The sequence below is a fragment of the Penaeus vannamei genome, chromosome 35, assembly GCF_042767895.1.
Source record: "Penaeus vannamei isolate JL-2024 chromosome 35, ASM4276789v1, whole genome shotgun sequence".
NCBI lineage: Eukaryota > Metazoa > Arthropoda > Malacostraca > Decapoda > Penaeidae > Penaeus > Penaeus vannamei.
Window position 1 is genome coordinate 259,813 of NC_091583.1, and position 12,926 is coordinate 272,738.

Genomic DNA, 12,926 nt, shown 5'->3' on the forward strand with positions numbered 1-12,926 from the left:
AACCCTGTATATATATGGTAACTCTGTCATTATCATTACTTGTATTACCTTCGCTAAGGAGGTTATGTTATATAAGCATCAACAGTGGTACTTGAGAAAGAGATGATTGTAATGTAATCCTTCAAGTGTGAATGTTTTTATTGCATCAGTGACCCTAGTGCTCCTTTGTTTTATGTGCATGCGCTCTTCTAAGTGCTTCTAGTTATCTCTAGAAAATGACTGAAAGTCATGTTTAACTTTTTGGGTACTGAGTGCCTAGTCATATAGGCACTATGTTAAATGAGGTCATGACAGTATAGTAATGATTTCTCTTGATTTATATTTCTCTTAATATAGATATTGGATGGTGTGTTGACCAACTTTGAGGTAAAACCTGATGATATAAACATTAATATGTATAAATGTATGTTAAAATATGAAAATCACACTATATATTTCTCTCTATATATATCTCTATCTCTATCTCTCCCTCCCTCCCTCTCTCCCTCCCTTCTTGCATTTTTCACTTTCACCATGATTTATTTTCACTCTTACTTCTCTGTCTCAATTAACCTCTGACTCACTCATTCACTCTATTACTTCATACTCTTCTTTAAATAATAAACATGATATGTTCTGCACACACATTATCATGCATGTACATATACATATTTATAGTGGTGTGTTAGGTAAATCCATTTTCTATCATTAGAAATGGACAAATAAAATCTTAAAACTTAGAAATATATGACTCGTTAAACTTAACCCTTCCTCCTCCTCCTCCTCCCCATCCTACATCAGGCACAGACGAATCAGTGGGAGTTTTGCGCCACGATCTTCAGGGCTGCTCTCCCCCTGCTAGTATTTAGTGAATAGCAAGTTTAAAAAGCGACAAATCAGGGCAGAGGCTTCATGCGGCGTTTCAAGCCAATCTTCACAACCCTATGTTTATAGGTGTTTGATCTCATGAATGGTGGACCAGTTCTTTGGTAAGTTGGAACAGCTGTACCAACTCGAAGTTAAAGAGCATATATGTATTATTGTCTGTTTGTTGTACAGATGTTTTTTGTGACTGATAATTTATTATTAATTTTGTGTGTGTGTGTGTGTGTGTGTGTGTGTGTGTGTGTGTGTGTGTGTGTGTGTGTGTGTGTGTGTGTGTGTGTTTCAATTATGGTCTACTTTTGATTATGAAATTGTCTTTGTTGCTGATAAAGTAAGATTGGGGTCCAGCACTATACATGTTGATGTTAAGAATAGGAAGTGAAGCAGAAGAAAGTAATAGGCAGAGAGAAAATAGAAATGGAATGCAAGAAAGGAAAAATTGTGTAGGTAAAGTGGTTTTGTTCAGTGTTTACTGAATTTAGCTTCCACTGAAGCATTATTATAGTCATAAATTAGGTTAGATAAAGTGTTGTTTTAGAGAATTTGTGTTTGGAGTTTATTTCAGAATCTTGGGCATGTAATTTGGTATTTTCTGTATGTCTGGTATATTTTGTTGCTGTGGGTATTGTGTCTATTACATAAAGATATCTAAGTTATATCTCATCTGTTTATATTCTTTATTATTGTAAATTGATTATCCATGTTTTATATCTGTATCGTCGGTTCATTTACTTCTTGATTCATTGTTTATTTGATAAGCGTCTTTGCAACTCTGTGCTATTTTTTTATGATGTATACTATACTTGTGTTTTTTGATGACCTGTTACAGTCTGCGGCTGTTCAAGTGCTTCAACCCCTTCAGAATACTAATATGTAGTGGAGACGGCTCTGTGGGATGGGTGTTATCTGAGATTGGACAAGCTTCATATGACAGTAAGTGGAATTTCACAATTTTCAGTTGCCTTCACTTTTTTTCTTTTTTTTTCAAAGTTTTGACATCATATATTTTTTTTTATGTAGTAATAGGGTATATATATATTCTACCTAGTTGGTATTGTGTTTTAGATTGAAAAAGTGATCTGTCAGAAACTGTTTTCTTTTGTGAGTTGTTTTTATTCAAGAATAAGTAACCCTAAACTTTATGGATTCTTCCTGACAGCTTTTGTGCAGTCTATGGAAAGTCTAACGTGATTAGTGAGAATTCCCTGTTTCCCTCCACCCTCCTTCTCCCAAAGTAGCTTAATTTTTATCCCACCTTCTGTTATTTTGCAGTTTTGAGAATCATAGAAGAATTAGGTGTGTGTGTGTAGGTGTTGGTTAGGTGCAGTGCACATGCTGAGTGAGTGAGTGAGTGAGTGAGTGAGTGATATATGAGTGAGTGAGTGAGTGAATGAGTGTGTGTGGATGATTGTGTGTGTGTGTGCATGTGTGTCTGAGTGTGTTTGTGTGTGTGTGTGTGTTTGTGTGGTTGTGTGTGTGTGTGTATGTGCAATGCATTTGGAAATGATTGATGGAATATTAAATGGGCATGAGAGTGAGGCAAGATGAATAGATCAAGAGAATTGGAGTAAGTAAGATTAGAAGTGGAAGTGAAGAGGAAATCAGAATAAAATGGAGAGAGTGAGACAGCTTCCTAAAAGTAATAAAATAAGCTTTCCTAAAGAGTAGTCTTTTGAATTCATGCCGTCCAACTTGATTATCATTGTTCTCATTATTTGTTTTTAGTTTTGATCTTTGTTATTGTGTTTGCTTTTTTTGTGTTATAACCATAGCTTTAATTTGTAATCAGAGTTTTTCTTTCTCTTTTTTTTAATTAGATATTATGTTTTCTTATTTTTTAATAGATATTATGCTTTTTGTTTTTTAACAGATTATGTCTTCTATGTTTTCTAATTCATTCATTATTTCCCAAAATTTCTTCACATTTCACCTCCTCTCTCCTTCCACTCATCTTCCTCTCCATAATTTCCCCTTTCATTGCTTTCTCTTTCTTGCCTTGGATCTTCATATTCCATTTCTTTTCCTTCCTTCCCTTATGAGGGGCTGCGTTCAGTTTCACATTCATATTTCTTTGGTTATTCATATAAGTGAGTAATTATAATCTTCACTCATTTTTCTCTAATGGTTTTGGAGTGCAAGGTGCAAGGACCTCTCCCCCATCTAAGATATCCTTAAGAAATATAGACATCATAGTGAAAAAGTGAAAGGATGCTATCAGTACAATTGATTGCAAAGATATCTACCATTGCACAGGGATGACTACTAGAGTAAATTTATGGCTACTAATATTGCTCTTAGTTTTAGGTTTTGGAAAGGGCATCCAGGCAGGGCAGTGGCTTTGCCGTTCTCAAAACCCAAAAACCTGGCATGTGGCTCTGTGTATCGGGGGAAACCCATTGTGAATGGGTCAAGGATGTACTAAGAAATCAAGTAATGTGGGTGATAACTTCATTGTTAGTATCTTTCTCCTTTTAATTATTTATTTACATTTATTTATTTAGGGAGGTAGCTTCAATGCCATGTACTCCAGCTTCCCTTATTTCTGATTAGAGGAAATCGTTGAAGTATCTCTTCCTGCAGGCTGGGTATTTGGTGACCTTTTCTGTATCTCCTTGGGTGGTATAGGACAAGTGATTGCTCACACTAGCTGGAGAAAGTGTAGTGGTAAGCTCCCCAGAAAGTTGTCCACTGAAGGGATGAACTACAGCAATTTTAGCAGAATCTTTGGAGACATGGTTTCCTTTGTAATTTTCTTGCACTTTATTTGGTTTGCTCTGTGGTTTGGATTCACATATGCATTGACCTGAAAAGTATTAGAGGAGATTATAGTGCTTATGAATTATTTTCCTCATTATGTGAAATGAGAACATTAACATCAGTAGAAGTTTGAATTGTATAAAGCAATAGCTCATCTCGTAAAGTTAATACCTGGGACATTTATCAGTTGAGATAATTGAAAAAATTATATATTTTTTTATTTTTCTTTTCTTAATCATATATTAGAATTGAAAGTGTATGTGCAGGAGTTTAAGAAATACAGAATGTTCTATTTTTGCCTATATCAAAATTCCTATTATATATTGCACACAAAACAGTTGCTGATTTCATTAAGCTTCCTCATTATAGACGCTAAATATTTCATAGTGAAGTGGGAGCAGAGCCATGTGTGTAACAGGCACTTTAGTTTCCAGATTTTATGACGAGAGAGCCTTCCAACTCAGTTATTGTTAAAGATCCTCTGAGGGAATGTCGGAGGGGCAGTGGAAAAAGAACAAGAATAAGAAATTAGCTGTTTCCTTGAGGAGCATAATGGGAGGAAGTTAAAAAACCTTCAGCTTCAGAGATTATCAGTATGACGAGCAAAATATTTATTTTTGTGAATAAAAAAAGTAAATCCATTTGGATTGCAATAATACATTTTCTTTTTTTTACCTCTTATTAATTTATGCTCTCCTCTTTCTCTCTATTTTTTTTTTTCTGTCTTCGTCTATTTCCTTCTCCTTCCCCCTCCCTTTTCCTTTTCTCCTTTTCTGTCTTTTTCCTCCTCCCCTTCTCTTTCCCTTTCCCATCCCCATCCCCATCCCCATCCCCATCCCCATCCCCATGCCTTTCCTTTCCTCCCTTCTCTTCCTTTCCCGTATCTTTCCTTTCCTTCCCTTCCCTTCTCTTCCTCTCCTTTCCTTTCCTTCTTCTCGTTCTCTCCTTTCCTTTCCTTTCCTTTCCTTCCCTCCCCTTGCCTCTCCTCTCCTTCCCTTCCCTCCTTCTCCTTCCCTTCCCTTCCCTTCCCTACCCTACCCTACTCCTACTCCTACCCTACCCTACCCTACCCCACACCACACCACACCAGACCACTCCCTACCCTACCCTACCCTACCCCACTCCACCCTACCCTACCCTACCCTACCCTCACCCTACCCTAAATTCTACCCCATCCTATCCTATCCTACCCTACCCCATCTACCCTACTCCCTACCCTACCCTACCCTCATCACTACCCTGTTCCTCCTCTTCCCTTCCTTCCCTTCCTTCCCCTTCCCTTCCCTCCCCTTTCCTTCCCTTTTCCTTCCCTCCCCTTTCCTTCCCTACCCTTCCCTTTCCTACCTCTTCCCCTACCCTGCCCTACCCCCACCCTACCCCACCCTACCCCATCCTTCCCTCCCCCTCTTTCTCTTCCTGCTTCACCCTTACCTCCTTTTCTCTTTTCAAGTCATCCACCTGCATCTGCTTTCTCCTTGTATGCTTCCCCAGAACATTTTTCTTTCTGCTTTTAGGATTACTTCTATGAAATCTGTGTCCATGAATTTAATTTTAATTTTTTTTTTCTCAACGTCCTATTCCTATGTTATGGAGCTTCTTCAAAAGTGAAATATTAACCAGTGGCCTCGGCAAAGTAGGTCAGGCATTACAACTTCTGTTAGTAGTTTCCCTTGGGCACAGCTTCATGTGGTGTTGATAATCTGACAATCACTGAGCAAGACCTCAGCTTCTCTGAATTCATGTGGAAAAAAAAACTATTTGAGATCAGGTAGAAGAATTTTTTGACATGTTACATATATAGGTCTCAGATTGTATCTAGTTGTCTTGCTAGCGGAGTCAAGGAGCTTTGCTTGAACCTAGTGATTTTGACTTAAATTTTTTAGGCTTCCCTGTTTAGCGAAGATTTGACTTGGTTTTATTCATGCTAAGAGAGGTTGTTTAGATTGTGAGATTGTTCAATTTCTGTGGCATGTGGAAATAGTACTATGTAATGACCCATGAACGAAATAATTTAGTTTACCTAACCCTGTAGACCAATGTAATACAAATATTGTTCTTCTGCTTAATCTTTTTTCCTTATGATTAACACAGTAAATCCTTTTCCACAAGGTAATTACCTTCCTATGTACATTCGTAAAATAAGGTATGGGGAATTTTACTTTTCAAAATAAAGATATCACTAATGATTAAAAATATTCCAATACAGTAAAACACAAAGAAAGAGGTTTAGGGAAGCCTTTTTGCATTTTCTCTCGGTTTAAGTACAAGTCAGATCAGAGAGGAGCATTAATCAGACTTACTTATATTTACTATTGTTTATAGATCATTTGTATTTTATATCTGATTGAAAAATTTTTTTGTTTATAAATTAGTTATATTTTATATATATTTAAAGGACGGGCATTATATCTCTTCTGATCCAATTTTTGTCAGTCACATATTTCTTATGTTTTTAATGATCTGATTTCAGAATTATGTCTGGGTGAACTTTATATCTGGAATAAAAACAATGATAATGATAATGATAAGAAATATGTTTATAGAATGAATGCATTAATTTGTTAAGAATGGGAAAGATTTAGTTTCATGTGTACACAGGATGGGGAAAAAGGAAGGCCTAAAACAAAGTAACTAAGAAATGGGAGAATTTGTAGATGTGAAATTACTCTTTCCTTTTTTATTCACTCTTGTGTCATACATTGACTTAAGTACAGCGATGTTCTATAATGTGTGCCCACAGGAAAAAGTGGTACTTAGTAAAACTGATAGAAAATGGAAAAAGATTATGGTAAGACTGCTTATTCCATTTTACCACAAAATGTATGAGGGTTACCTTATATTTTCCTGTATGGGAAAAGATGAGTATTTGGCTTTTGGTTGCTTCATTTAGGAATAAATGCTTGAGTTTATAATTGCCTTAATGACTACTTTTAAATGTATGTAGAATCATAGTAGGTCTTGGAGTACGTGAAGTGTTAAAAGATGAACAAGATCATTTAAGCGACTATGCTGTATAAGTGAATTATGAGTGATATGCACATGTGGCTGTATTCTTATGATAATGTTAATTTAGGTGCAGAGATACTCTTTGTAGATTTTCACATTTTGTTTTAATTATTTCACTTGAGGCTTTGATATTGTAGTATAATGCAATGCTTCATACTTACATTTACTCACTTATTCACAAATTACATCTACACTTTTTTTTTTTTACTAGCTATCTAATCAATGTTTTTTGTATATACTTTTTATTATTGGTACTTGTGTCTAGCTGAGGCTGATTGCAAGTTGGAAGTTGTGGTAGAAAAAGCGATAATTTTAAGTATAATATTGGTATTTTAAGCATAGTTCTTGTTCACATGTTGTGAGGGAGTGATTGTTTATGATTTTTTTTTTTTTTTTTTTTTTTTTTTTTTTTTTTTTTTTGAGGGTGTTATTGTATTTTTCACTAATGTTGATTTGTCAGGGCTAGTAGGAAAAAATAGAAATGAGAGTACATGGGATGATACTTCCTGCCATTCTGAAGGTTGTGACAGGTTCTGTGTAACATGTAAAAAAACAAAAAATCATGCTTCCATGAATTTTTTCCTGGGAATTCTTCAATCAAAATGTAGTCCACACACATTCTGTAAGGCTAAGGATCTTCATGTCTGATATTTTAGTTCTTACTCTTGTGGATTTCACATCTTAATTTTTCCCTTGAAAGTTTCCTCTCAGACTTCTTTTCCCTTTCCAGAGTAATGGACTTCACGTTTTGTTCAGTGTATGATCATTTATATAAAATACATCTCCTTGATTTCTAAAGCAGTAATGTTTACTCATTATACTTTATGTAAATTCTTGGTAATTTGCAGGTAATTTTTTAAAAGCTTAAACAGCATGTAATGTAGAATATATAAATTCTATTTGTATTAGATAATTACTCTTGTTATTAAAGCTTTTAACTAGCACATGTTTCTATTTTAGTATGAGATAGATAGACTTCACTATAAATTTAGTGAATTCATAAGCATATGTACTGAGTAGTTTATTAAAATTAGAGGGTTATTAAATTTAGTAAGTTTTGAATATGAAATCCATAATTACCTCTTTATAAAATATATATATTAAAGATTTTTGGGGAGAAAATGTGCTTTTGGATAATGTTGAAGAGGGATAGAATCCATAGGTGTCTATTAGAAATCTGAATGTATTTTCAGAAAAGATCATCCTGGAATAATATTTTGTTAGTTTTATGATAGTCTATATAGACCTTTAGCTTATTATCAAAGCAGTGCAGAATATTTACTATTCATCTAATTTTTCATCATAATAAAGGAGTGATTTCTCTGAACAGAACCAGTGCCAGATAGGAGTGCTACCTCTAGGCACAGGGAATGACCTGGCACGTGTGCTTGGATGGGGCTCTGCCTGCGATGGACATACACACTTACCCCACATCCTGGAGAAGGATGAGCGTGCAACAACCAAAATGCTGGACAGGTAACTGGAGTGACATGGTTTGCAGAAGACAGAAAAATTAAGAGAGAAAGAGAAATTAAACTTATCATTACTTTTATAATTTCCATGCTAAATTTATGGCTCCCAGTGAAAGGAAGAGGGATTGCATATTAGATCATCTATGTTCTCTTCCACTTTTGTTTTTGGTATGAGGATTGCCTTACATAAGTTCTTGATGGAATTTCCTATTTCCTCCAAAATTTAACCCAGCGTGAAGTTTTGTTTTGTCAATTCTTTTGACACAAAGATGGCTTCACAAGTGTTTAGTTGCCATGGATTCAGTTACTAGGAACTTACTGGCAAATCTCACTTTGGTTAATCCATTCTTATGAAATTCCTTTGTTGAAAAATTCTGGTATGATTATTATTGTTAATAATGTTATGAGATCCTTTTTATTTTAGAATTATTAGTTATACTACTGATAATAAAAATAAGAGTTTTTCTTTCTTAAAATACAATGAATGGTGTTAACATCGTCAGCTAGATCAGATAGGCCTAGGGATTGAATCTCTTCTACCTAAGCACTTGTGGAACCATTAGTGTTGTGGGCAGAATTAGGAAAATGAAAATCAGCAGTGGGCAGGGTATTTATATATACCCTCCTAGCATCAGCAGATAAATTGCACTGACAGGTTTCCGCAAGAGTTGTAGATTCTTAATATCTGACTCCCTCACAGATGGAGCATCATGAGCTATGTGTCAGCCACGTGATCTCTGAGCGGAGAACAGCAGCTATCGACCATGACATCCCCTTTCCTTACTATCCCAAGTTGCAGCCTATGAGGATTCAGTTGGTGCTCATTTGGCAACCCTGCTACAGTCAGATCAACACTCTGTTGTCATATCATCTGCAAAAGTAAGACTGGCATCAGATAAGACTTCAAATTCTGATGTTGGACTTTTCTGTGATAGGAAGCAATGTGAAATTCATTATCTTTGAAGTCATCATCCATTACTTTTACAGTATTTATGTACAAAGTAAAATTTATCTCTGTTAGAAAAAATGTGCCATAACATACATTGAATTTTATCTTTTCTTGCTTGATAAGGATTAGTAGACATGAGATTGAAAGTTTCTAGGCAGTAACTGATACCCAAACCATATTTCCCAGAGTCCTTTGCGATGACAATCAAATCCCCTGATAATGAAAAGTGGGGTAAGAGTTGGGGAGACTCATCAGAATCACAAGATGGTGCGGGCATCATCAGAGGATTCACTAACAGCCAAATGCGCGGTGCTCAATGACAAGCTTGACCTGCTTCTCCGTGCCTTGCGCTATGAAGAGAGTATAGCCTCAATTGTCCACTGTCAGTAGTGTGCAAGAAGATCTTTACTCTTTGTAGATGAGGTAGAGAAACTCAGGTCTTAAACTGTCTGAATATGATGAAGTCTTGTGTTACATGCTATTTTGTCTCTGTCTGTCATCTTTTTTCCCTTCTCCTCTTCTCTCTTTTCTCAGTTTCCCTTTTTTTTTTCTTTCTACCCATCCTCATCCTCTTCCACCACCTGTACCTCTAATCCCAGCTCTTCCATCCTCCTCCCTCCTCTTTCCTCCACTCCTCCACTCCTCCTCCTCCTTCTTCCTCCTTCCTCTCACCTCCATTCCTCCTCCTCCTTCTTCCTCCTCCCTCTCCACCTTCCTCCTCTTCTTCTTCCTTCTTCCTCCTCCTCCTCCTCCTCCTCCTCCTCCTCCTCCTCCTCCTCCTCCTCCTTCCTCCTTCCCTCCTCCTCCTCCTCCTCCTCCCCTCTCCTTACCACTCACCTGTACCTCTAATCCTCAGCTCTTCCATCTCCTCCTTCCCCTCCTCCTCCTCCTCTGCCTCCTTCCTCCTGCTCCTCCTCTTCCTCTCTCCTCCTCCTTCTTCCTTTCCTCCTTCTCCACACCTCCTTCCTCCTCCTTCACCTCCTCCTCCTCCTCCTTCCCTCCTCCTCCTTCCTTCCTTCCTCCTCCCTCTTCCTCTTCCTCTTCCTCTTCCTTCCTTCCTTCTTCCTTCCTCCTCCTCCTCCTCCTTCTTCTCCTCTCTTCCTTCCTTTCCTTCTCCCCTTCTTCCTCTTCCTCTTCCTCTTTCTCCTCCTCCTCTTCTTCTTTCTCCTCCTCCTTCTCCTCCTCCTCCTCCTTCCTCTCCTCCTCTTCCTCTTTCTCCTCCTCCTCTTCCTCCTTTCCTCCTCCTCCTTCACCCTTAATAGTTCAGGGAAGCAAAACTCACAAGAGAAATACCCCTTGGTTGCAGTAGCCCTGATACGAGTGTTGGATCTGGACAGTGCTGGAAAGGACCAGTTTGTGTAAAGATGAAAAGAATATATCTTAACATTCACTCAAAGAAAAGAAGACCAAAAACGGTATGGAAAATGATTGATTGTTTTGTTATTGGATATAATGCCTAGAGCTGGAACTGAAGCACTATTACTTATTTATTTATTTTTTGTATTTGATGGAATCAGTAATGAGTCATATAAGCACCTAGAGATGTTTTTTTTTTATGCTGTGTCAGATATCCACTCTTTAGAGAAACATTAGGAAGTCTTATAGTACATCCTTTTTTATTTCTCTATTGAAGATAATATCAGTGGCCATGTATGCACAACCTTATCTTTCACATTAATGTTGAAACTAACCAGACACCTTACCTTCTCACAGAAACACTTTATAGAGCGTGATGCTTTAATGTCTAGAGCAAATAGCCTGAAAAAAGCTGTCAGAGAAATCATAGAACACACTAGAGAGAGCCGTTGATTTTCAGCCAGAATCTGAACAGATCTTCAGTCGACAGCAGGCCACCCACTAGTCAGGCTTCTTGAGCCATCTGAAGATGACCCTCACGGAGAAATACAGGGCTCCCGACTATCACACACTCAGGTTTACAGGTAAAAGAAGAAGAGTGGGTGTTTTTGGAATGTATTAGATAGGTGTTTGATTTATCTTTTTAAGCAGGTAATAAGATAGAAGGAACATCTCGGAAATGAGAAAACGTTGTTGATATAAAAGCACATTTTGACTTCTTGTAAATGAACTTCAGATCTAATAGATTTTTCCATCTAGTTTTTTGTCTCTGTAATTTTTTTTGTTTGTAGTGTTGTCTTTTCTCAAAGACTTGATAGGATGGAACTGTGTAAGAATCTCATTGGGATTATAAAGATTAGTGAGTCAAAAAGCAGATATTCTTATCATAGGGATACCTCATAGTCTTTTATTAATGATGAGATTAATGATGAATAGCTCATTTATTTACAAGGAAAAGAACCAGTCTATTTGCAAATTCTTTGAAGGGAACAAATGGTAGTATGTGATACTGTTTCTAGTATATGTAGGTCCTTAGAGTGCTTGGTAGACACACCTGTATGATAGAAATGTCACTCATCCTTTGGTTATTTTTATTATTCAGTTACCCGAAATTAGATTAAAGAAAAATGAAGTGGCACATTTCCCTTTTTGTAACATCTTCGTAAATATAGAATATTTTTGGTATTATAACTGCTTTGTTGCATTTGAACTGCAGGAACATGTATAGTGTATATAATATGTACTTTGCTCTGTTTTCTTGTTTATTGATTTTCCCTTCCACTTAGATTTGTATGTATTGATTATTATTGCTCTTTTTAATATTATTGTATTTTATTAACAGTATTCCTTATTTCTTTTGTACTTGTAGCTATAAGTGGCTGATTGACAGCACATGTATTTTTTTTATTACGTGATTAACATTTGCATATTCTCTTCCAAGTATGCATGTGGAAGTAGGTAAATGGTACACCTATATGGCTGTGATTCCTCTTGTAGGTCCTGCTCTCCACTCATCGTGATGCTTCTTCATCTGAGCCATCGCCGTGCTCCTCCCCCTCTTCCTGCTCCCGGGTTGCCTCCATTTGTTTCATCCATCACCACAAACTTCCCCCTCCCCCTCGCTCCTGCCTCCTCCCATCATCCCATCCCATGTATTCCATCCAGCACTCAGGGCAGCTCTCTGGTCTCTTTCTTCTTCCTCCTAGCTCCCAGGAGGAAGCTTCACCTCCCTTGACACAGCTGTTGATGAGACTGTGGAAACAACTGAGGTTCCAATACCAAGCCATCTCATCTCCCTGCCTGACCTGCGCTGTGCAGAGTCATGGGTGAATTTTGAGTTTCCCCGACCCTCCCCGTTCCCCAGTGAGTTTGCCTTTGATCTTCTCCAGTTGAAGAACAGCACATGCAAGAGGGAGAGAGGGTGAGCGGGGCTCCCCCAATATCCTTTGAGGACATTGAGAGTGTATGATACAATCCTCCACTGACAATCTCTTAGACGTAGGTGAAGGACGAGCCTTACACTTTTGAGGAAAAGTCCATCACAGAAATCAGGGACTCACTTGTTAATTCCTTGAACAACTCACTAGGATATTTAGATGAGGATTGGGAAGAGGATGCAGCAGTTAAGGATAGGAATAAGGAGCAGACTGATGAAGTGAACAGAAAGTTTGATGATACTCAGGAAGATGATAAGGAAAAGACTGAAGCAGGAGATAGTGACGAAAAACAGACAATATCTGTATAGGGAGACTTGCAAATATGATGGCCAAGGATGATGAAAATGGCAACACAGAGGACACGACACCAGAAGTGAGGACATCAGTGTCATTGAAGATGTGTCCACTTTCAATGTAGAAGATGAAGACTTTCCCACAGTAAGAGGGTAGAACCTTGAAACCTGAAGAATATGAGACTGAGGAGGTTCCTCAAAGAGAAGATCCTACATGAGAGAAGAGTCACTATGAAAGAAATTCAGACTCCAGAAGTCCTCTCATGGAGGCTGGAGACTCTCAGAAAGCATT

At 37.5% G+C, this 12,926-nt stretch overlaps 1 protein-coding gene across 1 annotated transcript in view; it reads left to right on the forward strand.

Moving 5' to 3' along the window:
• The first annotated feature begins 272 nt into the window (after positions 1-272).
• The window catches only part of LOC113830545 (diacylglycerol kinase eta), a 47,967-nt gene continuing 35,313 nt past the window's right edge, over positions 273-12,926 (forward strand). The window contains 18 exon segments of the mRNA XM_070113926.1: positions 273-293; positions 934-968; positions 1,694-1,778; positions 1,780-1,797; positions 7,958-8,103; positions 8,800-8,820; positions 8,852-8,978; positions 9,237-9,319; positions 9,321-9,430; positions 10,355-10,406; positions 10,616-10,652; positions 10,762-10,852; positions 10,895-10,988; positions 11,902-12,077; positions 12,294-12,361; positions 12,364-12,411; positions 12,413-12,643; positions 12,888-12,926. The exon segment at positions 12,888-12,926 is cut by the window's right edge and continues 101 nt beyond it. Coding sequence (XP_069970027.1) covers positions 273-293; positions 934-968; positions 1,694-1,778; positions 1,780-1,797; positions 7,958-8,103; positions 8,800-8,820; positions 8,852-8,978; positions 9,237-9,319; positions 9,321-9,430; positions 10,355-10,406; positions 10,616-10,652; positions 10,762-10,852; positions 10,895-10,988; positions 11,902-12,077; positions 12,294-12,361; positions 12,364-12,411; positions 12,413-12,643; positions 12,888-12,926 — 1,482 coding nt within the window.